Below are 25,275 nucleotides of genomic sequence, written 5' to 3' on the forward strand. Positions count from 1 at the left end.
GGGCAGGACCTCAGTCAGACTCAGCCCCGGGAAGGAAGCAAACCCGGCAGGCACCTCAGGATTCCACAGGTAGGAGGGGCCAGGCATCAGGACAAGTGGGGGGCGGGGGAGGTGTCAGCCAAGATGACCCAGGGTGAAGGGCGGAGATGGGGGGAGGTGGGAGGGGGCCCGTGGGGCGCGGAGAGACTTGCCCCAGGGGCAGCAGTCCTAAAGCGCTTCCCCCCCCCCCCTCCCCCCCCCCCCCCCCCCCCCCGCACCTGGACGGCAGCTGATTCCCCACCTGAGAGGCCCTCCAGCCAGTTCCCATGGTCACCACCAGGCCCGGCCACCCCACAGGCCTGTGGGGTAGGAGCCCACAGCCCGGGTCTCAGAGGAGGAACAAAGGCAGCAAAGACAGCAGCCGGGGCCCTGAGCCCATCCCCTCGGTGCTGCGGTCAGTCCCCCAGAGCCAGGCCAGATGGAGCAGGTGGGGCCTCAGGGACTCGGGCCTTTGTGTCCTGGGCCCAGGGGCAGTCACAAGTCATCCATCACATTGAGGGCCCGCATTTGAATTCTAATAGGAAGGGTGGGAGGCCGGGCTGCCCTGCAGGAGGAGAGCTGTCCCCACCAGGAGGGGCGCACAGGCCTGAGGGACACTCAGGGCTCGTGCTTCTGGTGTTTCCCAGGGACCCACTCGAATCGTGCCACCTGCCACAGGAAGACGGCAGCCTGCCCGGCTCAGAGCCGAGCACAGTGCCGCGGGGCCTGCTGGTGTGGCAAGGGTGTGGACGTTTACGCCAAAGGATCACCCACCTGATCGCTAGCCAGAAATCCCTAACTCAGATCAGGTGGCCCTCCTGCCGGGCCCCGTCACTGATTGGAGCCAGGGGTGAGGGGGACCGAACAGTCCCAGCCAAGTCCTAGCTTTCTGCCCATCGGAGATGGGGGTGGCTGTGCCCTGCAGACACCCACCTGGTAGTTAGTGACATGTAGTGCACGGTCCTCCCTCAGCATTTCACGCCAAGGAGAGAGGCCTCAGAGGGAACCAGCCCCACGACACCTGGATCTCTGACTCCAGCCTCCAGGACGGAGACCGTGTCTGTCATTGCAGCTGCTGGGCTGTGGTGCTTCGTTCCAGCAGCCTTGGCAAACGGATATGATGGTCATCTATCGATATACAGGGGAGCCTAATATGCAAAGTGTCCTCTTGGGAGTTCGACCAACCAGGAGTTTGATTGCTTGCCATAACGTGCGCTGACCACTAGGGGGCGGTGCAGAACGAAGGAAGGCTCCGGCCAGCAGCAGGCAGCCGGCAGCTGCTAGGGACCCTCCCTGTGCATGAATTTAGTGCCCTGGGCCTCTAGGTGATAATCACTGTACAGGGGAGAGAGCTCCCTGTGGGGTGATGAAAAGGTCCTGGAGATACGGTGGTGATAGCTGCACACACTGTGAAGGTGCTTAACGTCATCGAGCTGTGCCCCTAAGATTGGTTAAGAGGGTAACTTTGTGTTCTGTGCCTTTTACCCCAATAAAGAAAATCAATATACAGGAATCAGTTGTTTGCATGTCAGCGGTCAAACCAATGGAAATAGAATTTGGAAACGGATACCAAAGGCATCAGCAAAGTCAGATAATTATTATTTCGGCAGAAGATGTGTGAGGGCACCGTGGGGAGAATGATGACATTGGAGGAAATGTAAAGATGATCACTAACGCCCTGGCTGGGTGGCTCCATGGGTGAGCGCGTCGTCTCAGACACCAAAAGGTTGTGGGTTCCATCCCCGGTCGGGGTGTGTATGGGAGGCAACCCATTGATGTTTCTCTCACTCCCTCTCTCCAAAAATCAATAAAAACACATCCTCAAGTGAGGACTGAAAAGAAAAAGATTATCACGGAGAGACAGACTCCGTTTATAGATCAGACGACAGTGTTGTAGGATGTCAGTTCTCCCAGATGGGCTGTCGGTGACACAGGGCAGACTTTAATGGAGTGCTTCTACGTTTAACCAACAGGAGCGCGGCTGCAGGCCTCCAGCTGCACGCAGTGAAGGACGGTCTCTGCATTCCTGATTCACGGAGCATCGCCACCTGCACGCTGTCCGTGCTGAGCGGCGTCAACAGGCACGCCGGGGGGAGCCTGGCTCCCGACCGCGAGGAGCTGCTGCTGTGACCCCTCGCCGCAGCCTGTGTTACAGCTCGGGGTTCGTTCAGGCAAACGCGGGGACGGCACTCTGCTTCCGCAGGTACGCAGATGACATAATTCCAAACCACAGACCCGCGGCGCTCCGGGCGGGGACGCGGCCCCGGGCTGGGACGCGGCCGGCAGGGCCATCTCAGCGTCGCCTGTTGTGGGGGTGGTTTGTGTCACTGAAGGGAACTGGGAACCCCGGTGTTTGCCTCCCCTCTGTGTGGTGCTGCCCTGCGGCTGTCCCTTTCCGTTTACGGGATGTCTTTACGTGTGTCTGTGAGACGTGAGTGTGAGGTGTGACGGGACTGTGTGTGGCTGAGTGTGGATGCGGGGGCTGCAGTGGGGGTGGTGCGTGCCGGGCTCTGCTCCCAGGCGAGGGGCAGCTCTCCGCCTGGCTCAGGGCCTGGAGAGCCAGTGCAGAGGGGCGCCGCGTGGTGCTCGGTGATGGACGGAGGCTGCTCTGCGGGTTCCCAGGTGTCGTTGGCGGGCTTACGGCCACCTTGCATGCTTTCCTGGTCTCGTTCCGGTTTTCTGCCTCTCCTGGGTCCTATTAGAAAACCAGTGCCCCGAGGGCAGGGGTTCCTGTCTGTCTGTCTGTCTGTCAGTCAGTCAGTCCCGGCTGAAATGCCAGCACCTAAATCAGAGCCTGGCTCATCGGAAGTGCCCAAATCCCTGGGGGTAAATAAGTCCGTTTATCCTGAATGCCTTAGAAAACTACCAGTTCCATCGAGATGCTCAAATTTACAGGTATCAGTACCGCACCAGGTTCTCTAACTTTTAAAGCCTCTAGCCTCTGCCATTCTTTTCCCCTTGTCCTTTTCATTTATCATAATTGCATTCACTTCTTTTTCAAAACCTGGCTTTGGGCTTTGTGGGGAAGTTCTGTGCTTTGATTCCCTGCAGCTGGGCGACGCCCGTGCCTGACCGTTTGCGTTCGCCCTCCCTCTTTCCCCTCAAACAAACCTGGCGGCTACGCAGCGAGGACTCAGCAGCCTGTGGTCTAGGATGTCATTTCCTCTTTCACCAGAAAGTTCAGGAAGTTTTAAGTGCCCAGGGAACTGACCGAACATGTTGCTGCCCTGAACCGGGCGCGGCTGCACTCCGTGCAGGGAGCTCGCGGGGACTTCCTGGTGGCCCTAAACGAGGTCCACCTGGCCAGCGGGGTGACTGTCCGGCACCTGCGTCTCCGTTTTCCTTCTGCTCCGTCGGCGTCTGAGAGCGCCGGGTCTGTTAAGGTCCCAAAGGGCTTACGTCCTGTTTCCAGGTGAGGGTTTAGCTGTGCGACCCACACTCTGTGTCTTTTGGAGGAGGATACCTTTTATCAGTGTAAAATCTCTTTTTCCATCTTAATTCTGTTTTATTTGTATGTATCTATAATAATAAAAGCATAATATGCTAATTAGACCAGACATCCTTCCGGACGAAGCCAGGGCTGTGAGGGAAGCCTGGGTCCTGGGTGCCAGAGGGAAGCTGGTTCCGGCAGCTGGGGGAAGGAAGCCCTACTCTTGCATGAATTTCGTGCATTGGGCCTCTAGTCTATACATAGTTATCGTAGCACGGCTGTTTTCTGTCTGGTGGCGCTTTAACCTCTGTGCTGGTCTTTGTTAAAAGTTCTCGTGTCTGTCACATCCTCCCGCCATCCACACCTAGAAGGTTCTCAGTGGGAACCGGAACCCGCAGCTCCTCTCTGGGGTGCTGGTAGCTGCCTCCCCCGGCATCTGGCCTGTGCTTCCTGTTTCCAGAGGGTTTTTGTTCCTGAGCCCCACGCCCCAGCCCCTCGCTGTAGTGTCCGAGTTTTCTTTGTTCTGTCTCTGTCTCAATGATAGTTTGGGACTCCTATACCCTTCAAATCTGAGCGTACGTGTGGGGAGGTATTTTTCTGTCGATACTTGGAATCAGGGTCCCCAGGCTGGGGGTGCAGAGCAGCCGATCCTCCGGGAGGACGGTTACCTCCGGCAGTTTGGGGTCAGCGTGTGGTGGCGAGGGAACACAGACACGTGTACTTTGTCTGGATTCCCTTATGCTCCTGGAGTGGGACGCCCGTCACCCCCTCATAGGTGTCACCCACCAGGCTTCCGACTCTCCTTGGAAATGAGAGAAGTCCCTCCTAGGCTAGGTTTGAGATACACAAAACCCACATGTACACATGTGCGCGCGTGCACACACCCCCACAACACCTGCACACATGTACCCACAGATACACCACACAACCATAGACAGCTACACACCCATACCACATACCTGTGTCTGTACATACACCACATATGTGCACTCACACGTACGTACACTCTCAAATGTATGCGCACAGGTGCACACACACACGTGCATGCACACACATGCACACTCACACATGTGTACTCTCAGACATGCACACATGTACACAATCACACACATGCATGTACACGATCACAACAGCCCCAGGGTTGCAGGGTTGGCCCTCTGCTCCCGCTGCATCCCGGATGCTGAGCTGGGGACCCTGATGAAACCCGAGGAATGAAGGTAGAGGGACAGCTTGGGATGTGCAGTGACAGTTTCATGCTTTCAGGAATATCGTGTGCGTTTGCACAGATGCACACATGCTCAGCAGAGGAAGCAGCTTCCTGTTGGTGGCTGAGCAGCTGGTAACTGGCCGTCTTCCAGGTGGCGCCCTCTGCTGGCCCAGAGCCTCAGCGGGCCGCGCGGCCGCGGTCACAGGGAGTCTCGGTGCTGGGGCTGTTCTGGCCGTGGGACAACGTGCTGCCTGGGACACACTGTGAACCTGGGCTGAGGTGCTGAAAAGGAGGTGGCAGGAGAACCAGGGCAGGACAGGGCAGGGACGGATGCAGGACTGAGCCAGCATCTGTGGGCAGGCTTGGGAGAGAGACCCGGGCACTGAGCACAGAGCTACCATAGCAAGTGGGGAGACACGTGGGCACAAACTCCGGAGAGAGAACCTGGGAGGGAGAGAGACAGAGAGACAGACGGAGGCAGAGACAGAGAGAGGTAGAGACAGTGACAGAGATGGAGACAGAGGGACGTGTGGGGAAAGATAGACAATGACAGACACAGAGACAGAGAGAGGTAGAGAGAAGGGACAGAGACAGGTAGAGAGAGGGAAGGGACAGAGTGAGAAGGACAGAGACACAGAGAGAGATAGACACACACACAGGGAAGTTGAGAGACAGGTACAGATAGAGACTGACAGTGGACATGGCCGTGGAGGGAACCTTCCAGAGCTGGACGGTGAAATCGAAGGGCGGATGGAGGAAGGGATGGGAGTGTGGGGAGCCCTGACTGCCAAGTAACTTACCCAACTGGAGTGGGGCTGGTCCCCACTGTCCAGTGTTTGAACTGGGCTCCCATGGTGAGACCAGGAGCCGGGAGGCCGGATTTGTGACTCGCTCTCCACCCCTCCTTCCTTTCTTTTTAGCAACATTTCTCAAGGGAGGGTGAGATGGAATTAAAACGTGCTTGGAATGGAGTGGGTCCTGTCGATGGGGACGAAAGAAAGTCTCTCTACAACACGCAGGAGTTGAGGTAACAAGAGAAGGCAAAGCTGGGTTAGGGTTAGGGTTAGGGTGAGGCTCTGCCCTGCCCTTCAGGATTGGCTCTGCTGTTTGTGACGAGGCTAGGCCCTCGGGAACAGGCTGGGCTCTTAGGGCAAGGTTTGTCCCTTTGGGTAGGCTCCGTCTTGGGGACGAGGCTTGGCCCTCGGGTAGGAGGCTCGGCTCTTCAGTGCTAGGTTGGCTCTGTGGGACTTGGCCAGCTTTTCCTAGCTTGGTTCGTCTCTCTGAGGCTCCAAGGCCAGGCTGGACTTGAGGCAAGCATCAGTCTTTTTGTTTTTTGGTTAATCCTCACCTGAGAATGTTATTCCATTGGCCTTTTAGAGAGTGGAAGAGGGAAAGACAGAAACATCGATGAGAGAAACACATTGATTGGTTGCATCCTGCATGAGCCCCAACCAGGAGGCAGCCTGCAACCAAGGTACGTGCCCTTGGCCGGAATGGAACCTAGTCCAACGCTCTATCCACTGAGCCAAACTGGCCAGGGCTGGATCAGTCTTTAATGATGTCGTGCTGTACACTGACATAGCACAGGCTTTGTGCTTGTGTTGGCAGTGACAACTTACCGTGAGTCTGAATGGTCTGAGCATCAGACTGGCCTGCAGGGAACAGACATTCATTCCAAACCCCCCCGCCCCCCCATTTCTTCTGACTTCCATCATGGGCCTGTCCGGAGAGCAGCAGCTGCCGAGGACTGGTTTTTCTGTGTACACCAACTTTATGCAGCATAATAAAAACAGTTCCAAACCTTCCATAGTGTTCCTGTAACCAGGAGCAAAAATCCTTTCACCAGAAGAGATTATTTCTAGGGCCGTGCAACATTCAAAAGCAGCGGTCGCCAACCTGTCAGACCTCAGGACCACCAGTGGTCTGCAGACCACCGGTTGGCGACTGCTGTTCAAAAGGATCGGATCCCTTTGAGAGAGTCCGAGTCCACGAACATCAAATTGACCGGGCCATGGGGAAGCCCCGGTCTCCACAAGATTGCCTCCCAGGGAAGGACCCTTAAGTGAGCACAGCTGGCCTCAGAGCCGAGCCGAGGTTGAGAGGGCCGCTGACTGTCGAGGGAGATGCCCCTGTGCAAATCGCTCCAACACAGGCTGGCTCCCTGGGGCCTGCTGGAAGAGCCGAGCTTGCTCAGGGCTGCGCCGGGCTCTTGGGAGCAAGGCTGGGCTCTTTAGGGTCAGCTTGGCTTTTTGGGGCTCCGCTCAGCTCTTGTGGGCCTGGCTCAGCTCAGCTCCGGGAGAATGGAGCCTGTCTCTCTACTCCTATAAGGAATCGATGAAGGAAAACATTCCTTAACGGAGCACAAGCTCTGCAGCCCCAGGCACTGCCCTTTGGGACTGGCTCCAGCTGTTTGGGGCTGGGCCAGGCTCTGCCTTTCGGGTCTGGGCCTGCGGACTGTTGACATGAGCCCACATTTCCACTCTGCTTCAGTCCCCTGTGCCCTGGTCCTCCCAGCCTGGTTCCCCTGAGGATGGGCGAGGGCATCTCGGCCTCCAGGGCAAGGGCAGGGGCCGCCTGGCCCTCCTGCGGTGACCCCTGAGCCTCCCCACTGGCTTCCGTCATGGTTTTCCATAGGAGGACAAGGCCCGGAGCTGAGGCGCACAGGGCAGGCCACCCACGCCCACTGGCAGTGGGAATGCTTTATTGAAAGAAAGCAATAAATAACACTGTGATAAAAAGAGTTCCAAAGTGGACTGTACATACGGTGTTACACAATCGGGAAGTTCACAAAAGTAGGGTCACTAGAAAAACAGAAGGGCGACAGCCAACTGTCCAAGTCGCTCGGAGCGGAAAGCGAATGTCGGGACACGCCATCTTCTGTCTCCGCAGCGGCTGCAGAATAAATAATGCACCGTGATCCGCACGCAGCCCCTGCTGGCTGTGCCACGTGACATTTAAAAAGGGCCCCTGGCTCCTCAGATCGTCCAAAATGGCTACATCATCAACCCCAAAAATGCACGACTGGGTCCATTCTTTAAACAAGTTTACAAACAAATGTAAAACGATGTTCTAAGTAAGAAAAATAAGGCCTTTATTAGTTGCGCAGCATTATTCTCAGGAGCCCGTGCGTCATCTCTGCACCCGAGTCTCTGCGATGTGCATGTGGCCGCCATGATTGGTCCTCGTGTGGGGGTGCCGGCGCCTTCCCGGGCCGAGCCAGAGGCTCCCCACCTGCTTTATCTTGTCCAGCAGAGAGCCGTCTCCAGCTCACGGCTCTGGCCGTCACTGAAGACCGTCTCCAGTCCGCAGAGACGAGGCTACAAAGCACTGAGCCGGGCCCAGAGAGTTCGTAGTGTTCTGATTCGTCCTTTCACAGTCCAAATGTCTAACGCAGGTATATTCACGCTGCAGAAGAAAGCATTTCTTGCTAGAAAAAGTATAGCAAGGTCAGTCATTAAACTCCAACAGAAACTGCTGGAAACGTCTGCCCGTTTCACAGGGATTGTTGTGCAGCTCGGAGAGGCCACCGCACGGTGTCAGGCCAACTTCACAGACCCAGTGAGAGCCTTTTCTCTGCTGTGGCTTATTATCAAAAAATTAAACAGTGATAATTACAGTAAATGCATAATTTACAAAAGCCCTACATCTGTTCACAGGATTTATACATACAAGCATTACAGTACATTCGTTGAAGAGACTAAAATTAGACAGGGACATGACTTGGTCTGATAGGACATTTATAGCCCAGATACACATGAAAAAGTAAGTAACTGTATAAATGAAGGCATAAGTTTACATAAATATAAGAAACATTAGATTCTAAAATATCTTCTTTACGGTATTTGTGAAATTTTCACTGATTAAAAACTCTGTAATAAAATATCTCAGGTCCATAAACAAGTATTGACAGACTGAAGATCCCATTGAGTTCTAGAAGGCCGTCCCTCAGGGCTCCAGCTGCAGTCACCTGTAGAAGTAGTGTGGGTAAACTGCGAACGAAACAGAAAGGCCAGCCTTGAGACCACCCACGGAGGAGTGCCCTCCATGCCCCACCCCCAGGGCTCCTGCTCTCCCACTGCCTGCATTCCAGCTGTTCAGGAATTTGGATAAAACACCAAGGACTGCGTCTATCAATGAGACAATTTCTTGACTGACATCATTTTGGCATATGTCTAAAAGTTGGGGATTTTAAAAAACGATGACAAACCCTGATCAGTGTGGCTCAGTAGAGCTTGAAACTGGGGCACATGCCCCTGCACCAAAAGGTCACCGATTTGATTCCCGGTCAGGGCACATGCCCCAGTTTCAAGCTCGATCCCCACCAGGGGGCATGCATGCAGGAGGCAGCCGATTGATGTTTCTCTCACACAGATCTCTCTCTTTCTAAAATGAATAAAAGCAGCCTGGCCAGTGTGGCTCAGTGGTTGAACATTGACCTATGAACCAGGAGGCCATGGTTGATTCCTAGTCAGGGCACATGCCCGGGTTGCGGCTCAATCCCCATTAGGGGGTGTGCAGGAGGCAGCCAATCCATGATTCTCTCTCATCATTGATGTTTCTATCTCTCCCTCTCCCTTCCTCTCTGAAATCAATAAAAATATATTTAAAAATAAAATCAATAAAAGCATATTAAAAAAAAAAGTGACGAAACCAATCAAATAACCCGGCTGAGAGATGAGAACAGAACAGAGCCCCTCCATCCAGCCCTCAGAGTGGTGACAAGGGCTGGCTCCCCGCCCCCCGCTCCAGGCAAGGATATGTCCCTCAGGAACTGATCTTGGTCATGGCCATGCAGTTCTGTTTTTAAAACCAGTCTCTACATTGAAAGGCTATCAGCAAGTGTCACAGCATGGTATAGAGGCATGAAACACCAGGAATGTGTATGACAGCCAGCCAGCACCAAGACCTGGGACCACACCGGCACACGTCACAGTGTGCAGGGACCGGTGCCTGGCACTCCGAGCCACCGCTGGCAAAGAGCCGGGTTCCTGTTTTCTGCTGTGTTCTGCCTCCCCACTCCGAAAAGGACGTTAGCAGACACTTAAAATAAGCCAGCATTCTTAGGTTTAGAAACAGCGGGAGTACACGCTGCTCCCTTAAAGAACGGGAACGTTCTGGCTCCCGTGGCCAACGGCAAGCACAGCACCAAAGCCACCTCCGAGGCGCAGAGGCCGCACCTCTAGGTTTAAGTGTCGAAGTAACCGAAACGGGCTCTCCAGGCCCGAGCCGCCTCAGCACCGGCTGCAGGATGCTGCTCTACTCACCACAGGAGGCGTCAGCAGGAGTAAGTCCTGACTGTGGCGGAATCCAGCCTCTGCGCTCCTGACACACTGCCTGCGCGACGCCCCAGGAAGAAGCATGCAAACACAGCGTGCAGTTAGTGTGGGCATCACACGAGGGCACTGGCGCACACACTTGCACACCTGCTACCAGGGAGCCTTCCAGAGGGGGACGTGAGGGGCCAGGGAACCTAATTGTCTCTCTGTCTCCCGAGCAGCCCTGCAGTCACTGCCAGTTCACCCCCAAACAGCACTGAGGCATCGGTGACAGACAACTTCATGTACATCTGTGTGCACCACTACTTAATGCGATGTGACTACTTAAAACAGAGCAACTGGATTTTCCTTCCCACCCTAAACGCTGCATCTGTAAGGAGGTGGGGGAAAGCCCAGCAGTGACTGAGCTGTCACCAGTCCACTGAGGGCGAGGCCAGAGCCCAATGCACACCTCCCAGCCCCTCTCCGTCCCTGCCTGCCGAAGGACGGTCTGCTCTCCCCGGGAGGCCTCACGGGCAGCCTAAGGGGCCCAGGGGTGTGGTTCCCGGGGGCGCCTAGAGGACAATGACTTATCTAAGGAAATGAAGCCCAGTGTGCTTCTATGGGAAAAAGTGCACACCACGGACTTTTTGGTTAAGAAAGACCCTGCATGGCCCAATAGATAAGCCCCAATTCTTCCTTGCAAATCTAAGAAATTTTCAAAAGTATGTAAGCAGATATTCGAGGTTCCCAATGACACATTTTTGGTTTTCCACCAGGAACACGTTAGTAACATTCTGCTAAGGTTCCAGGAAGGATGCTAGGACAGCTGGTACTGCTGCAGAGAACTGACAGGCTTACAGATCCTTCCAATTCCGAGTGCCAGGAGGCGTGCTGCACTTTACCTTACACTCCCTTACTTCAACCGCCATTAAAGCGGCCCCTGTAATCAGGTTCGTGCTTTCGTTATCACACAGGGTAGGAAGTCGTCTTACATACTCCCTCTACCTTTTTCTAGAAATAGTTTAGATGCATCTAAATTCTAATCTCAATATTGCTGTTAACATTTAAAAGGAAAAGGTGAGTTGTAAAACGGGAAATGGGAAGGCAGCTCTGAGGAAAGTAAGGAAGCACTCAGACTGTTTAGTAAGTCAAAGGCCAAATTAAAATTTATGAAAATTATCTGCATGCTCCTTTAACCTTTTGCACTCGGATGTCGAGTGTGACTCGACACGGTTAGCATCGGTAGCAGCTCTTTTTATACTCTTTGAATGTAGCAATAATTTGAAATATAAAAAAATCCAAATAAATAAGTTTGTATGAAAAGAAACTCCAGTTTTTTATTCTACTGCCGCGCTTTGTAAAATCTGGGGTATTTAAAAAATTAAATCCCGAGTAGAATAAAGGAATCGAGAAAAAAGCAAGCGAGTGCAAAGGGTTAAAGAAAAATGCGACTTTTTAAAAAGCTACTGGCTCCCCCCTGATCAGCGTATTACTAAGAGAGATGTAGCTTTCTAATAGACATGCTGCCCTGCAGCCTGGCCCGTGGCTCGGTTGGTTGGAGCGTCATCCCATACATCGAGAGGCGATGGACTGGATCCCCGGTCAGGGCACGTACGGAAGGCACCAGATTGATATTTCTAACATCCGTGTTTCTCTCTCCCTACTGCTTTCCTCTCTCTAAAATAAATAAAAAATAATGAAAATGTTGCCCTACAAGCCATCCTCCTTAAAAGTGTCCAGCTTAGCAAAGGCCTTATTTATATAAATGCACTTTTCTCTGATTTTTACCAAGGCAAGTGAGACAAAACTTCTAAACCCACTCATGGGAAGGGCTAATAACATGAAAAATAGCAAAACCCACATCAGTGCCATTTTTAACCTTTTGCACTCGCATGTCGAGTGTGACTCGACACGGTTAGCGTTAGAATAAAGGAATCGAGAAAAAAGCGCGAGTGCAAAGGGTTAACTTTCCTAGGGTGTCCCTCCACTTCAGAGATGAGAATGGAGCATCTGTCACAGGAGCACGAACACTGTGACTTGTGGCGGCCACCCACTTCCTGACAGCTTTATGGGGATCACTCCTCTGGCCATCGCGTCAGGCCGGTGAGGAGGACCCGCCACCACGACCATGTCACAGATGGGGCAGCAGGCGCAGTGCCTGCCATGGAGCGGGCAGAGCACAGTGGCTGTCCGAGGCAGTCGCAGGCCTGATGTGAGACCATGACTGCAGGGGCAGCGCAGTCAGCAGGACCGGCTGCTGCCCAGGGATGACTCCCCAGGCCCGCATGGTCTCCATCCTTCTGTGACAGGTGGTGTTGTGGGCGGGTCCCAGCAGGGACAGGGAAGAACAGAAAGGGAGCCCTCCCAGGGTGCAGACTGCTGTTAGGTGGCCTTGGCCGTTGCCCAGTGTGGAGAGAGGTCCTGGGAGTAAGTGCTGTGGGCCGAGAGCCACCACACTGCTGCTGCTACGGTGAATTCTAGTGCTGCCTGTCACACCCATGTCTTTACACGCACGGATATCCATCTACACGGAGGACATGCAGTGCTTAGCATCATTCGTTGGAAGAATATGAATATTTAACCAGACATGAACATAAATAAAAAATTTTCTATTGTTAAACTTTTATAAACAGATGTTAGGATTAATTTTAAAACATTTAAGCTGGGGCATGCAACAGTACTGAAATGCCTCGTAACAGACTAAACAGGCCGTGCTCCATTACTACCCACACTACAGCCAACAAGCGCCACGTACCGTCCAGCTGCATCTTCTTCGGTGGCACGGAGGGCGAGGACAGGGAGGAGGTGACCCGGAAGTTTGCAGGGAGAGTCTCTGCTGACCCAGCAGCTAAGCCACGAACGTCCTTTGGTCTAAATTTTTTTCTCCAAGAAGGTGCTCTCCTAAAGGTCTTATCATCGTCCTGGGACAGTAAAGGACAGAAAACAAAATGACTGTAAAATAAAGGACGAGAAAACACAGTGGTTTTCAGCCCTTTGAAGTGATGGCTGGACTCGCTGCCGCAGTCTCATTCACTTGCATCCACACCCGTTCTTGACGACCACATGCCTTGGGACCGAGCTGGGAACCTCTGGATGAGAGGGGGGTGGTAGCACACAGGGGCCCTAACTGGGCAGAAATCAGCACTGTCCTGGCCACCTGGGGGGATGCTCCGCCCCTCTACCACCACGTGTCACTTCTTATCTTGCAAAAATCCCTTTCTAACTATGTAAGAGAATGTATCTTTGTCTTAAAAATAGCCACCGAGCTGGAAGGATTCTGTCTTATGCTGGGGGAGAACCAGCAAGTGCTTCAACCTCAAGTTTCCTTCAGACCCGAAGAAGAGAGGAATAACAGTGTGGAACTCAATGAGTCATGGTTTTGTATAAGGAGAAATTAACATTTTTTATGTTTAATGTCCTTCTGAAAGTCTCCCAAATGTTCTCAACACACAACTTAGAGACTCCATTCCTAGGCTACACCCAATGTTTAATGAACATTTTTGAGGATTTTCTAAGTTAAATAACAAAATCAACAACCTATCTTACTGAAAATATTAGTTTCTTAATAGCTCATTTGTTCCTAAAGTTCTAAGAACAAAGCTTAACTTAAACACATCGCCACACTTAGAAGAGACACCAGCCTAAACTCGGCAAGTCTAACGCAGTCATTAGGCTGAGACTTACCTCACTGAACCGCCTGTCCGTGCCCACGACCAAGAGGTTGTTGAACTCTCTCTCCAGGACAGTGCGAGCCTGAAAGGATAAAACACGCGACGTCAGTCTCACTTGGGAGGGAGGGGGCAGCACAGCACAACCGTTCCTTCAACCAAGACTCTAAAACACCTTTGAAGGGAGGGAGGGGGGATGAAGGGAGACAGCTGTTATCTTTTCAACATGAAGATAAATAAAAACTAAAACAAAATAAAAAACCTTTGAAAAAAGCTCTGAGTGCCTTGAGCAATGACAGTGACCCGGACCAGGGTTTTCCTGCGGGGTTCCCAGATGGGCTTCTAGAAACGCCGTGGGAAGGGTGCTGTGTGGGTGGTGCAGCCAGGGGGGTGGCCAGCGGGCGGGGGCCGAGTACTGGCAAAGCACGCCTCCCCTGCAGAGGAATAAAGACTGTCCCGGCTCTCAAATGAGCCCGCGGGTCAGAAAGGATCAGCAGGCGGCAGCGCACAGAAACGACTGCCCTCCGTCCGGCACGTGGAAGGAGTGGAAGGGTATTTCTCTTCCACGTGAGGTTGGATACAGATGCGACTTCCATGAGCTTATGGACCTGAATGAAAACTTCCCATTATTTTATCGTAAGACTCATGCAACAGGAAATGGAAAGAGGACAAAAATAATGAAGAACCAAGCCTTGCTGATCTGAACTGTCACATCCGGGTTAGGTAGGGAGGGATTACGCGCTGCTGGAGGGTTTAGGTTTTGTCCATTTAGGTGACTCGCTGAAGGTCTTGGTCAGGAGAGCCGAGGGGACACGGACTGAGTGAGGCCAGGCGGGCGTTACCTGGGTATTCTGCGTGGGGATCTGCAACAGGAGGGCCAGCACGTTGAAATCGAAGGTCTCGTCTAAGGCCATGAGTGCCCCGTGCACCCCGCTCTCCAGGAGGTTGTTTGCATATTCTTTCAGACCAATAGACAGGATCCAGCGAATCACACGATCGTTGCTCCAAACAAGCACATCTGCAGGGAGCAACATGAAGCAAGTGACTTCAGAAGGCTGTCTCCATCATGTGTTCCCCCAAACCCAGGACCAGGGCTCCCGAATGGGTCCTGATCCTTCAGTACCTGCCTCAGCCCAAGCTCCATGGGCCAGGAAACACTGCTGAGTGTACACAGCCACTCACTGACCAGGGATCGAAAGCCCAAAGGACAGACAGGAATCTGAGTGCTCACCAGGTGCCAACACGACTCACACACAGACTTCAGAATACTCGAAATACGTTCCTCCCATCATAGGAGTTGGCACCAACATGCATGCCTTGCTCACTCAACACAAACTTCCTGCTTATGATCTTGAAGCCATTTTTCTTTTCTCACTTTTAAAAGAGAGAAACGTAAAGAAATTCTCCAGAATACTAGGAATTTGGAAGGGGGGGGGGTGAGTGGGGGAGAAGATCTTACATTATGCAAAGCAATAAATTATTAAATTTGCTCTAAAAATACCTCTCTAAAACACATAGATGATCATCAACTGCTTTCAAAGACAGCTTTTGTCAACTGCAAAAAGATTTAAAATGACCAGAGAAAACAAACGAGACAGATTTACATTACATTTAATTACATTTAATTTCTAAAGGACACCACACACACACACACACACACACACACACACACAGTGTGAGTGTGGGCTTACAGTTGTTCTCATGAGTCACATCAACTCAAACACAACTAGACTGTTCTTCCAATGAGCCATCACCCCAAACACACGTTCATCTTCCATTTCTTAGTAAGAGTTGGGCACAGCAGCATTTACAGGGCGGTGGGAAGGATTAAATAAACCCATAAAGAAAAGCATTTTGGTCTCCCAGTCCAACATCTGCATCTTCTCACACTTCCCCACCTGTTTTTCTTTTTAAAAATATTATTTTTATTGATTTCAGAGAGGAAGGGAGAGGGAGAGAGAGATTGAAACATCAATGATGAGAGAGAATCATTGATCAGCTGCCTCCTGCATGCCCCACACTGGGGTTCGAGCCCGCAACTCAGCATGTGCCCGACCGGGAATCGAGCCGTGACCTCCTGCCGGGCCCCGCCTGTTTTCTATCAGAAATGCCTTTGCCTTCCTCTCCGTAGGAAGCTCCCACTCCAGCCCCCAGGCTCAGGTGGAATGTCCGCCCCACACTGTCCCCCCGCCCTGGGAGCAGGACCACCTGCTCTGCTCTGTTCTGTGGCTCAAGTTCTTGGGTCAGTGGCCAGAGCAGCAGTCACACCTCAATCAGGTGAGTGAAGACCAGCTCTTGCCCAGCCTGCTAGCTGTTCTGACAGTAGTGGGAAGGTACCTGTGTCCTCCAACAGGGAAGTGCGGAGTCAGAGGGAGAACGTGCACCTCGATGCACCGAACTACAGGCTCAGGATGCACAAGAAACCAGGCCCACTTCCAGCCGCAGTGGGAACTTGAAAAGCCCTTTCTCCCTCCCTCTCTGTGATGACTCCAGGCTCATCGTCCCCACTCAGAGCCTTTCCTGATTTCTTTAAATAGGGAAGGAGGGACATGCTAAATCAATTAGACGTGATGTACTAGCCTTTTACTTCATTCTGGCTTTCTTCTCTTTTCCTTTCCAGTTCTTTTCGGTCATAATTTAACCTTCGTAGGCACATAATTCCGCACTGGAAACTGTTTCTGTTTATTAAAAAAATAATAATAAAAGTTTTTTTAAAAAAAGAGAGAGAAATGGCAACAGTCGAAAGTCAGCCAAGCAGTAAGCACTCCGGCAGCGACGGACCTGTGGAAGCTGTCGACCATCTTCAGCTGCCCCCGCAGGTCCTTCTTGGTCAGGTGGTCGAGCATGCGCGCGTCCACCAGGCACTCCATGAAGTAGCTGCGGTACTGCGGGAGGCCCAGGCTGGGCAGCCACTCGTTGCCGATCCACTCGTGGTTCATGTCCCCGTACGCGAGCGTCTGCTTTTAATAATTGAGTACAATCAGTTCAGAAAAACCAGGGAAGAGGTTGCAGGAGCAGTTTAAATAATCTTTACACTGGATGTTTAGTCTATGACATATTCCCAAAGACTAAAAACTAAGGACAACATTCTCCTTTATAATTTCAAAATCATTTGCCCTCCTGTTAACTACCTTTTGAGTGTTAGTAAGACTTTATACAAAAGGAATTAGACTAGTAAAAATCCATGACTCATTTGTGTTTATAAATTTAATCTATTTACCAAACTACAACAGAACTGTAACTGACTACATATTATCTTTCTGGAATACGTTTTATGTGTAGTAATATAAAACCAAATAATGACTATGACTCATGAACAAGTTTGAAGGATCTACCCACCTGTACTCATTAAATATATCTCCACTGGCTTTAATTTTAATACTTTGCTTTCTAAATTTTCTTAATAAAACATGTTAATTTCAAAATCAGTTAAAAAAGTGAATGAAATCGTTTTAAAAGAAGAGATAAAAGAACTGATGGGTCTGAAAGGAGAAACAGACACATACACAGGCCCTCTCTCAGTTCATCACCCTCTACCCCAGTAAGGATGTGGACGCCTCCAGTACCAACCCCCCGACCTAATGGACATGTCACAGAGCACTCCACAGCTACAAGGGCATATGGAACATTCTCCATGACAGACAGAGCTCAATGTAGACACAGAGAATCATAAAAATCATAAAAATTATGTTCTCTGACCTCAAAAGAATTAAATTAGAAATCAATAATAAAAAGGTAAATGGAAAACTCCTGAATATTTGGAAATCAGCATACTTCTAATAACCCATGTGTCAAAGAAGAAATCATAAAAGGAATGAGAAAATATATTGAACTGAATGAGTGAAAACACAATATATTCAAAAATTATGGGACGCAGCTAAAGCAGTCCCTTGAGGGCAATTTATAGTATAAATACTTGTGATATAATTGAGGAAAGGTCACAAATCATTAATCTAAGATTCTACCTGAAAAACCTTGAAAAGAACAAATGAAATCAGAAGGAAGCAAAAGAAGAATGAAGAAAAAAAAAAAAAGATCAGAAACCAATGCAACAGAAACCAGAAAATTAAAAATAAAATGAAACTAAAATTTTCTTCATAACTATCAATAAAATTGTCTAACCCTTCGCCAGAGTAATAATAAAAAACAAACCAGAAGATATTACCAATATCAAGAATGAAAGGGGATAAAGGTACATATCCTGCAGACATTGAAGGGATAATAAGGGGAAATTGTGAATAACTTGAAGCAACTCAGACAATCTATGAAAGCCACTGAGTAAGAAGTGTATGACCTATATTAGAACTTTTTTGTAGTTACAAACCTTTTCACACCCAAAATCTCTGTCCTAAATGGCTTCACAGGTGAATCCTACCAAACAAACACTTATGGAAAAATAGCAATTCTATAGACCAGTGATGGGCAACCTTTTGAGCTTGGTGTGTCAAACTTCGCCAAAAAACGGAGCATAATCGGGTAGTGTGTCACTTTGAGGAAAAAAACATTATTTCGCAAATGTTTCATCTTCAGGAGCAGCAAATGTTTCATCCTCGGCATGCGGCCGCCTCAGCGGCCGCGTGTCATCAAAAATGGCTACGCGTGTCAGTGCTGACACGCGTGTCATAGGTTCGCCATCACTGCTATAGACCATTCCAAAAAAGTGAAGAAATGCCTAACTCATTCTACGAGGCCAGCATTGTCCTGACATTGAACCCAGACCAATGAATGTATTACAAGAAAACTACAGACTAATATCCCTCAGAGACACAGATGCAAAACTCCATGTAAAACATTAGCACAGCAAATCAGTAATATATTAAGTAATGAAACAGGACAAGTGGGGTTTTTCTTGAGAACTTAAATTTGGGTCAACGTTTGAAAATGAATGAAATTCACCATATCAATGGACTGAAAAGAAAAGCCACATCCCAAAAGATGAGGGAAGGCATTTGACAAAATTCACCCTTCGTTTATGAAGGCTCAGTGTTCTCGGAGTGGAGGAACTGCCTCCATCTGTGAAGGGCATCTCCCACACACACAGCGCTGACACCCCTCCGGGGGAAAGACGAAAGGCTCCTCCCCTGGTCGGGACAGAGGAAGGACGTCTTATGCAAAGCTGTGCTGCAGCTCTAGCCACGGTGACAAGGCAAGAAAAATGAAGCATGTAACTGGTGAGGAAGAGAATGTCTTTATTTGTAGGTGACCCAACACCCCGGGTCACAACTAAAGAGTCCAGTCAAGTTGCAGGATGCAAGGTAAATATATGAAAATGAACGGTATTTCTAAACACTAGAAATGAATTGGAAACTGAAATTTTAAAAATGCCATTTACAGTGCCATCAAACACCACGGACGCCTTGGATAAATCTAACAGAACAGGTGCAAGCTTTGTCCAGAGAAGAAAGGAGCACATGGTGTGTATGTGACACACGTCAAAGAAGACACTGGAGTTCTTCAGCCCAAGACCAAACTAATCCACAGGATGCTGCATGGGTCCCTGGAAACAGCAACTCTACCGACCACCATGTTGTTTTGAAAATATGGTCTCTAAGCTATTATTTATACCAACCAAGCTGAAAGGAGGGACTCAGACTCAAACAAGAATGCTCAAATTCTAACAGAAAAAGTGTTTTACTATTTGCTCTAAACAACCATGAGTGAGAAATACACTTTTTTGGACACAATACCATGTTTTTCTCAGTCTTTCAAGCCTCCCTTTCCCCGCACAGGCACTTACAGCATGGATAGCTGGTACTGTTTTCTTGCCTGCCGAGTATGTAATTCTTAAATTGACACAAAATGCAAAGAAACTTCTAAGCGAAAATTCTATGGAAGCAGAACCCTCCTTATTCTTGTCTACTCACTCTAGACTAGTCACTCTTCCTCCTGGGAGCACCGGCTCATCCCAGGGAGACCCACATCTCCTGGGCTGCCATCACAGGCTTCTGAGAAACGCATGCAACAGGGTCTCTCATGGTCAGAGAACGTGGGCGACAAAAGATGGCCACAGCACAGGGTCTGTTCCCCATTGTTGGAATGATCACAAATTCAATTCAGATGGCTGAGCTCTGTAGAACGGGGCGCTGGGAGGGCCCAGGGCCATCTTGTCCCCTGCTGTTTCTGGAAGCAGCAGTCTCGCGGGTGGACACACGGATGCTGCCTGCCCAATGGGCTGCTCCTCGACATGTTCTTCCCCCAGAGCCCATGGGCACCTCAAACTTCCCCGGCTGCAGAGCTGCCGCTTGTGGGGCGGCATGTGAGGGCACCGAGCGACTCCTGTGCTTGGCGGCACCCGGACCCACCTCCCCTTCCTCTCATCTAGAAGCCCAATGGCCTTGGCTCACGCCGAAGACCGAACGCTGGCTAATCCTGGCGTCATCAGCACAGCTCACCCTTGCTTACATTTCCACAGCAAAGGGCAAGTGTTCAGCTAATTTATACGTCATGCCTCCTGTGAAGGGATTTCCTATGACAGCGCTCTGCTGCTTACTGTACAGCTCACTGACACGTAAGTGACTATGAAACGCACCCTTTTTAATTCTAGTGGTCACTACTGACTGTGAAGGTTGTGGGGCCTTCACCTGGAGAAGCAGCCAGCCCACAGGTGGGGGCGGGGAGCTCCGGGAATCCTGCTCGCGCTCCCCTCTTTTGTTTAAGAAGGTGATGTACCTGGCTTTACTTTAAGGGGGCCAATGGGGGAAACAGGAGTTTCAACCATCAACTGTCATTAGGAAAATTCTCATTTAAAATGATTGATTTTCAGATACACAATTCATCTCCAGACCCGTGCACAATGCCTGCAAGGAGAGCCTCAGGAGAAAAGGCCTGTCCCGGCTCCAAGGTGCTGCTGAAATGCACAGCACCCACGGCAGTGCTGGCGGACTCAGGAGGGAAGCCACTGCAAACCAGCTGGAGCTGAAGAACCGGGAAGCTGAAAATCTAGAAGTTCACTAAGCGAGAAGAAGCCGAACTGAGGTTTCCATAGGAGGAAAGCTGTTAGTTAGCTCACACAGTGTTAGGAAAGTACCCACTCAGACTCAGAGGTGAGCCTCTGAACCTACTTGTGGTGTTAATTTATTAGAACTGTTTCCCTATCAGCAGATCTTATAACTACAGTGACCTACTGGGGACTGAAATATCTGATCTCAGGAGCTGCTGAGTCCACAGGACTTTGCATCAAGGACGCACGTCACGCAAAGTGATCTATGTTCGTGAGAGTGAACCACTGTGGCTCCCGACAAGAAAGCTGAGAAATGTTCAAAATTGTCCATGAGACATCCTCTTTGCACTCTTGAATCCTATACTTGGCTTTGACTGATGCTTTCAAGTCATTAACATTATGATGAATAAATTAAGATGTTAAAAACGTCAAGAAAAGTAAATTACAAGTTTTCATACTCCAATTCTTTTTGTTGCTGTACATTTAGTGAAGAATAGATTATAGAAAGTCTCCAACCTGAGCCCAGCTTCCCTCCTCATCCTCCTGATGTTACGTGGTTAGGAATGCAAGAGAACATACACAAACGGTTAGTACTGTGAGCTCAGGAACGCAAAAAAGTGAACGCGGGCAGTGCAGCTTCACCAAGGGAACGCTCAAACAGCACAAGCATCATGCAGAACTCATGCACGACCCACACCCCCTCTCGCATGCAAGGAGCCGGCGTCCACGCCCAGTGCACCCACAGAGGAGGAAACTTGGGTCAGGCCCTCACAGTGGGGACTAACCTGAGGTCTCCCCTCAAGAGAAAATAATTCAATCTATTGTAAGCAGAGCCGGTCTACCAACTTTAAGTTCATGACCAAAAAAAACCCAAAAAACAAAAAACAAAAAAAACCCCCCACAACTAAAAGAAGATAAAATGCACATTCTATTGCACACATTTTTATTTAACCCAGACCTAAGAGAAATGCTTATCGGGAACAATATGATGCAGATGACACTTTGTCCCTGCTCTGAACGGGATGCCCGGAGGGACACAAGCCCGGGCGGCACTGACCGTTCGTGGCGTGGCGGTGAGCGTCTCCATCTCTTCATGCGTTAACCAGACATTTCCTGTGGTCTAGGGTGACCCCATGACCAAGCCCATCCAGGATAGGGAAGCAGTGACAAAAAGGAAAGGTGGCAGACATGTAAGCCACAACACTTACGAGGAGCAGGCGAGGCAAAGGGCGTTCTTTTCACCTTCATTTTAGATGTCCACATGGAAAGTGACGTTACCACCAGCTCCCCCCTTTTACAGAGCAGCCACACCTCACTGACACTGTGCTGTCAACAGCACGAGAGCAGCCCACGCCTTCCGAGTGTACCTGCCACGCTTACCACCTGAGGTATGTGACAGGCACAGAGGAAACACATGTCGTACTCCTGAGAGCTGTGACTGTCGGTTCAATAGACTGAGTACAGTCTGACCAGACAGCACACAGGGCACAGCACAAAAGCAGGCTTCGGTTATGGGACGACGATTCTCAGCAGGTGCCCGCCGTGAGTGGCCTCTCACCTGGACAACCTCGCGTGGGGGCATCAGGAGGCTGGGAGCTGGGCCGTGTCCACAGAACGGCCCCCTCCCCTCAGCTGGCCTAGGAACAGGCCTTAGCCCCGGCATCCTCAGGGAACAGCTACCCTGGTCTTGGGGTGCAGGGGAGGTGTGCTCTCACTGCCCACTCAGGAGCTGTCTTTGTCACGAGTTTATGAAACACTGGGGGACCACCGGCCCCTTCCTTTCTAGAAAGGCCACTATGAGGTGAACTGGGACAAGCCCACGGGACAAGAGCATCTGGGCAGCAGCTGAGACAGGGGTGCTGTTCACCCCGCCTTCCCTATGAAACAAAACCAACACACGCGCTCTTGACTCACTGTGAGGAGCAGCTGGGCGTCCGAATCGGGCCTTGGCCTCCATGCAGACGAGTGTCTATGTGGCTCCGGGGGCCTGACCAGGTCTTTCTCCAGAGCGGACTCAGAGCACAGAGGCCCAGAGCCAATGCCAGAGCTGCCCGGACCCCGGTTACTGAGCATGTGCCCCTGAGGTATGTTTTTAACTTTCCAACCAGCATGCTTCTGAAGGATGTTCAAGGTCTCCCCCGTGGGGAAACTGAGCAGACCATGCTGGGCACCTGCTGGGTCAGGACTGCTCACACCCCGTGCTCCCAGGGGCTCCAGCCCCCCAGTGGGCAGCACCCGCAGGCCGAACACATCAGTAGAGAAACACTGGTTATAATACAACTGGGGATCTAAGCTTTTTTCCTTCACTTTTCATAAATTTCTATTTAAATGTGATCAGCACTTTTCTACGTTTTCAAATTCCTTCTGTATTACAATGCCACTGTAGCAAAGCTGCTGTAAAAGCATTTAATAAAGTGTCTATTAACCACCCAATTGTCACGAACAAGAAGCTGTAATGTTTTTGAATGCTAAAATCTCAACTGGAACCGTGGGTGTATTTCTAAGGAAGCAAGGGACTGACACGTACCGTCCTGGACGTGGGTGGGGCCGACGGGCTGGTCAGGGACATGATCTCCTGGATGGCCAGCCGCAGCTTCAGCCGGTGCAGAGGGTTGCTGATGCCGATCTCCCGCTGGATCTCCGTGTCCGACAGGGCCGACATGATGGCCCCGCTCTTCACGTTGGCTCGGCACGCGGCCACATACCAGGCCGGCATCCCCACCCAGAGCTAGAGACAGGAAGTGTCAAGGCCGGGTTAGGCAGAGAATATGATGGGAATCACACGCTTACCCGAGCAACACCCTCACTCCCGATGAGAAGCAGGCGTACCTCCAGCCACACGACCACAGTGGGCCCGTCCCATTGTGCAAAAGGCAGACCTTGTCTCCGTGCTTCCTCGAGCAGCTCGTGCCTGCAAATAACAAGACACTCGAAATCAGAGTCCCTACTATCACATACATAAAACACGATGACAGAGTTCTCTCCGTAACTGCTCCCAAGTGTAAGATGCATGCCCATCACTCCTTTCACCTCCCACTTATTGCTGTTTGCTGCAAACTACAAAGAATGCCTGGAGGATGAAATGCTGACTGGCTCCTCCATCTCCACAGCATCATCTCCTTGCAGAATGAAGGAAGAATTATCACCAACTTATAAACCCAGCAGTCTCTATCCGAGGCAGGGCGTTCAAGTGAAAGCACCTCGCTCCCCTTCTGAGCAACGAGGAGGAGGAGGAGGAAGCTGCAGCTGGTCTGAACAAAGGTGCTGCCTCGGGGACAGCGCCACCAACGTTGAGCTTTACCAACACGAAGAACCATGCAGGTTTTTGAGACTAATAATGGGCTAAGGGGCAAGCCCGCGACGGGCTGGATTTGGGCTGTTTCTAGTCTCTACTGCTCTCTAGCTAACTAGGTGCTTGCAGAATGATGACACTGGGCCATCCCGTGCTTTACTCCACAGGCTCCATATCCAGAAAACTGACACCCCCACAACTTCCATCTGTACACACGGGGAAGACAGGAGCCGGAGACACAGAGGCAATGCCAGCTGCCACAGGGCAGTCAGCAGGGGGAGCCCTGGGGCCTGTGGGGTCAGAAGTTCTCTGCAGGCCTAATTTCAAAATCCCCAAACCGTAAGTTTACCATATTCACATCTTTAAAAATGACTCTTCATCACTGGTATTTCCATCTCTTTCTCCCTCTCCCCCCACCTCTGAAATCAATAAAAATATACATTAAAAAATGATTTTGTCCTACTGGCTGGAGTGGCTTTGTTGGAGTGTTGTCCTGTGAACCAGAAGGTTGTGTTTGATCCCCGTCAGGGTGTATACGGGAAGGCACCTGATCGGTGTCTCTCTCTTTCTCTCTCCCCCCCTTCCTCCTCTAAAGAGACATGTTGTCTACTGACAACCTAGTTAGCACCCGCTATGAGCCTCGTTTTGCTCCTTTGTTGTCTATTTACAAGGCTCTCTAGAGGACACTTTAACATGGAAGCCTGGGAGAGAGGTCCATCTACCCCATGTGCCTGGACATCCGAGTCACCTGCAAACTCCTGGGTAATTTTCAGTTACTTTCCTGTAACCATTTCCAGAGAAACCTACCAATCACCGTCACATGCAGGAACATGCACACGCACACACCCTCCCAAGTGAGATCTAATCACGCGTTGGGGCAAATAACTCAATAAAGGCTGTCTTCTACAGCCAATAGTCAAGCACACCTCCTGAGAATTACAAAGTAAGCCTAGAAAACAGAATGAAATGCCAACTTCCGGAAGCAGGGATGGGAGGACCAAGCTGCACCACCCAAATCTTAGTGCTTTCATTCCAGAAGAATGAGGATGTGAAATAAAGCACGTAAGAACATCTAAGGCTCAAGCTTCCTAGCATGGCTCCAAGAGGTAAAAGGCCCAGTTCCAATAGCAAGTGTCAGAGCCGAGTGACAATTCCCTGCATCACTGTCCAGCTCACAGACACCAACTTCCAATCAGACTCTGCTGGCCAGTGCTTTCTACACATCCCACTTAAAACCCCCACGGCTCTGGACAGCAGCATTTCATTTAAAGCATTGCTGCTGGTGTACTGGTCAAGATAACTGTTCTGATTTCTGAGAGGAGAACTAAAATGAGGTACAGGAAGTCAGCTGGCAAGTCTAGGGGCTAATGGCAAACAGACCTGAGTGGAAAGGTCACCTGGCTCAAGTGCGATCCTGGGCCAGTGCCCAGAGGCCCGGGTTGGACTGGTGTTGGCTTCCCAG

At 50.7% G+C, this 25,275-nt stretch overlaps 1 protein-coding gene across 4 annotated transcripts in view; it reads right to left on the minus strand.

The window, feature by feature from the left end:
* Window positions 1-7,722: 7,722 nt before the first annotated feature.
* Window positions 7,723-25,275, minus strand: part of PPFIA1 (PTPRF interacting protein alpha 1) — a 56,207-nt gene continuing 38,654 nt past the window's right edge. Inside the window, exons 20-28 of one of the 4 annotated variants that reach the window (XM_008146838.3) lie at window positions 23,351-23,432; window positions 23,049-23,249; window positions 16,363-16,538; window positions 16,162-16,259; window positions 14,424-14,599; window positions 13,598-13,666; window positions 12,669-12,834; window positions 9,920-9,989; window positions 7,723-8,644 (exon numbers count right to left, since the gene is read on the minus strand). In XM_008146838.3, the coding sequence (XP_008145060.2) occupies window positions 9,931-9,989; window positions 12,669-12,834; window positions 13,598-13,666; window positions 14,424-14,599; window positions 16,162-16,259; window positions 16,363-16,538; window positions 23,049-23,249; window positions 23,351-23,432 (1,027 nt within the window). In that variant the 3' untranslated portion in view covers window positions 7,723-8,644; window positions 9,920-9,930. Of the gene's footprint in view, window positions 8,645-9,919; window positions 9,990-12,668; window positions 12,835-13,597; window positions 13,667-14,423; window positions 14,600-16,161; window positions 16,260-16,362; window positions 16,542-23,048; window positions 23,250-23,350; window positions 23,433-25,275 lie in introns of all 4 variants that reach the window. The other 3 variants (XM_054724679.1, XM_008146839.3, XM_054724680.1) reach the window with 3 other exon arrangements.

Source organism: Eptesicus fuscus, chromosome 13, assembly GCF_027574615.1.
Source record: "Eptesicus fuscus isolate TK198812 chromosome 13, DD_ASM_mEF_20220401, whole genome shotgun sequence".
Lineage (NCBI taxonomy): Eukaryota > Metazoa > Chordata > Mammalia > Chiroptera > Vespertilionidae > Eptesicus > Eptesicus fuscus.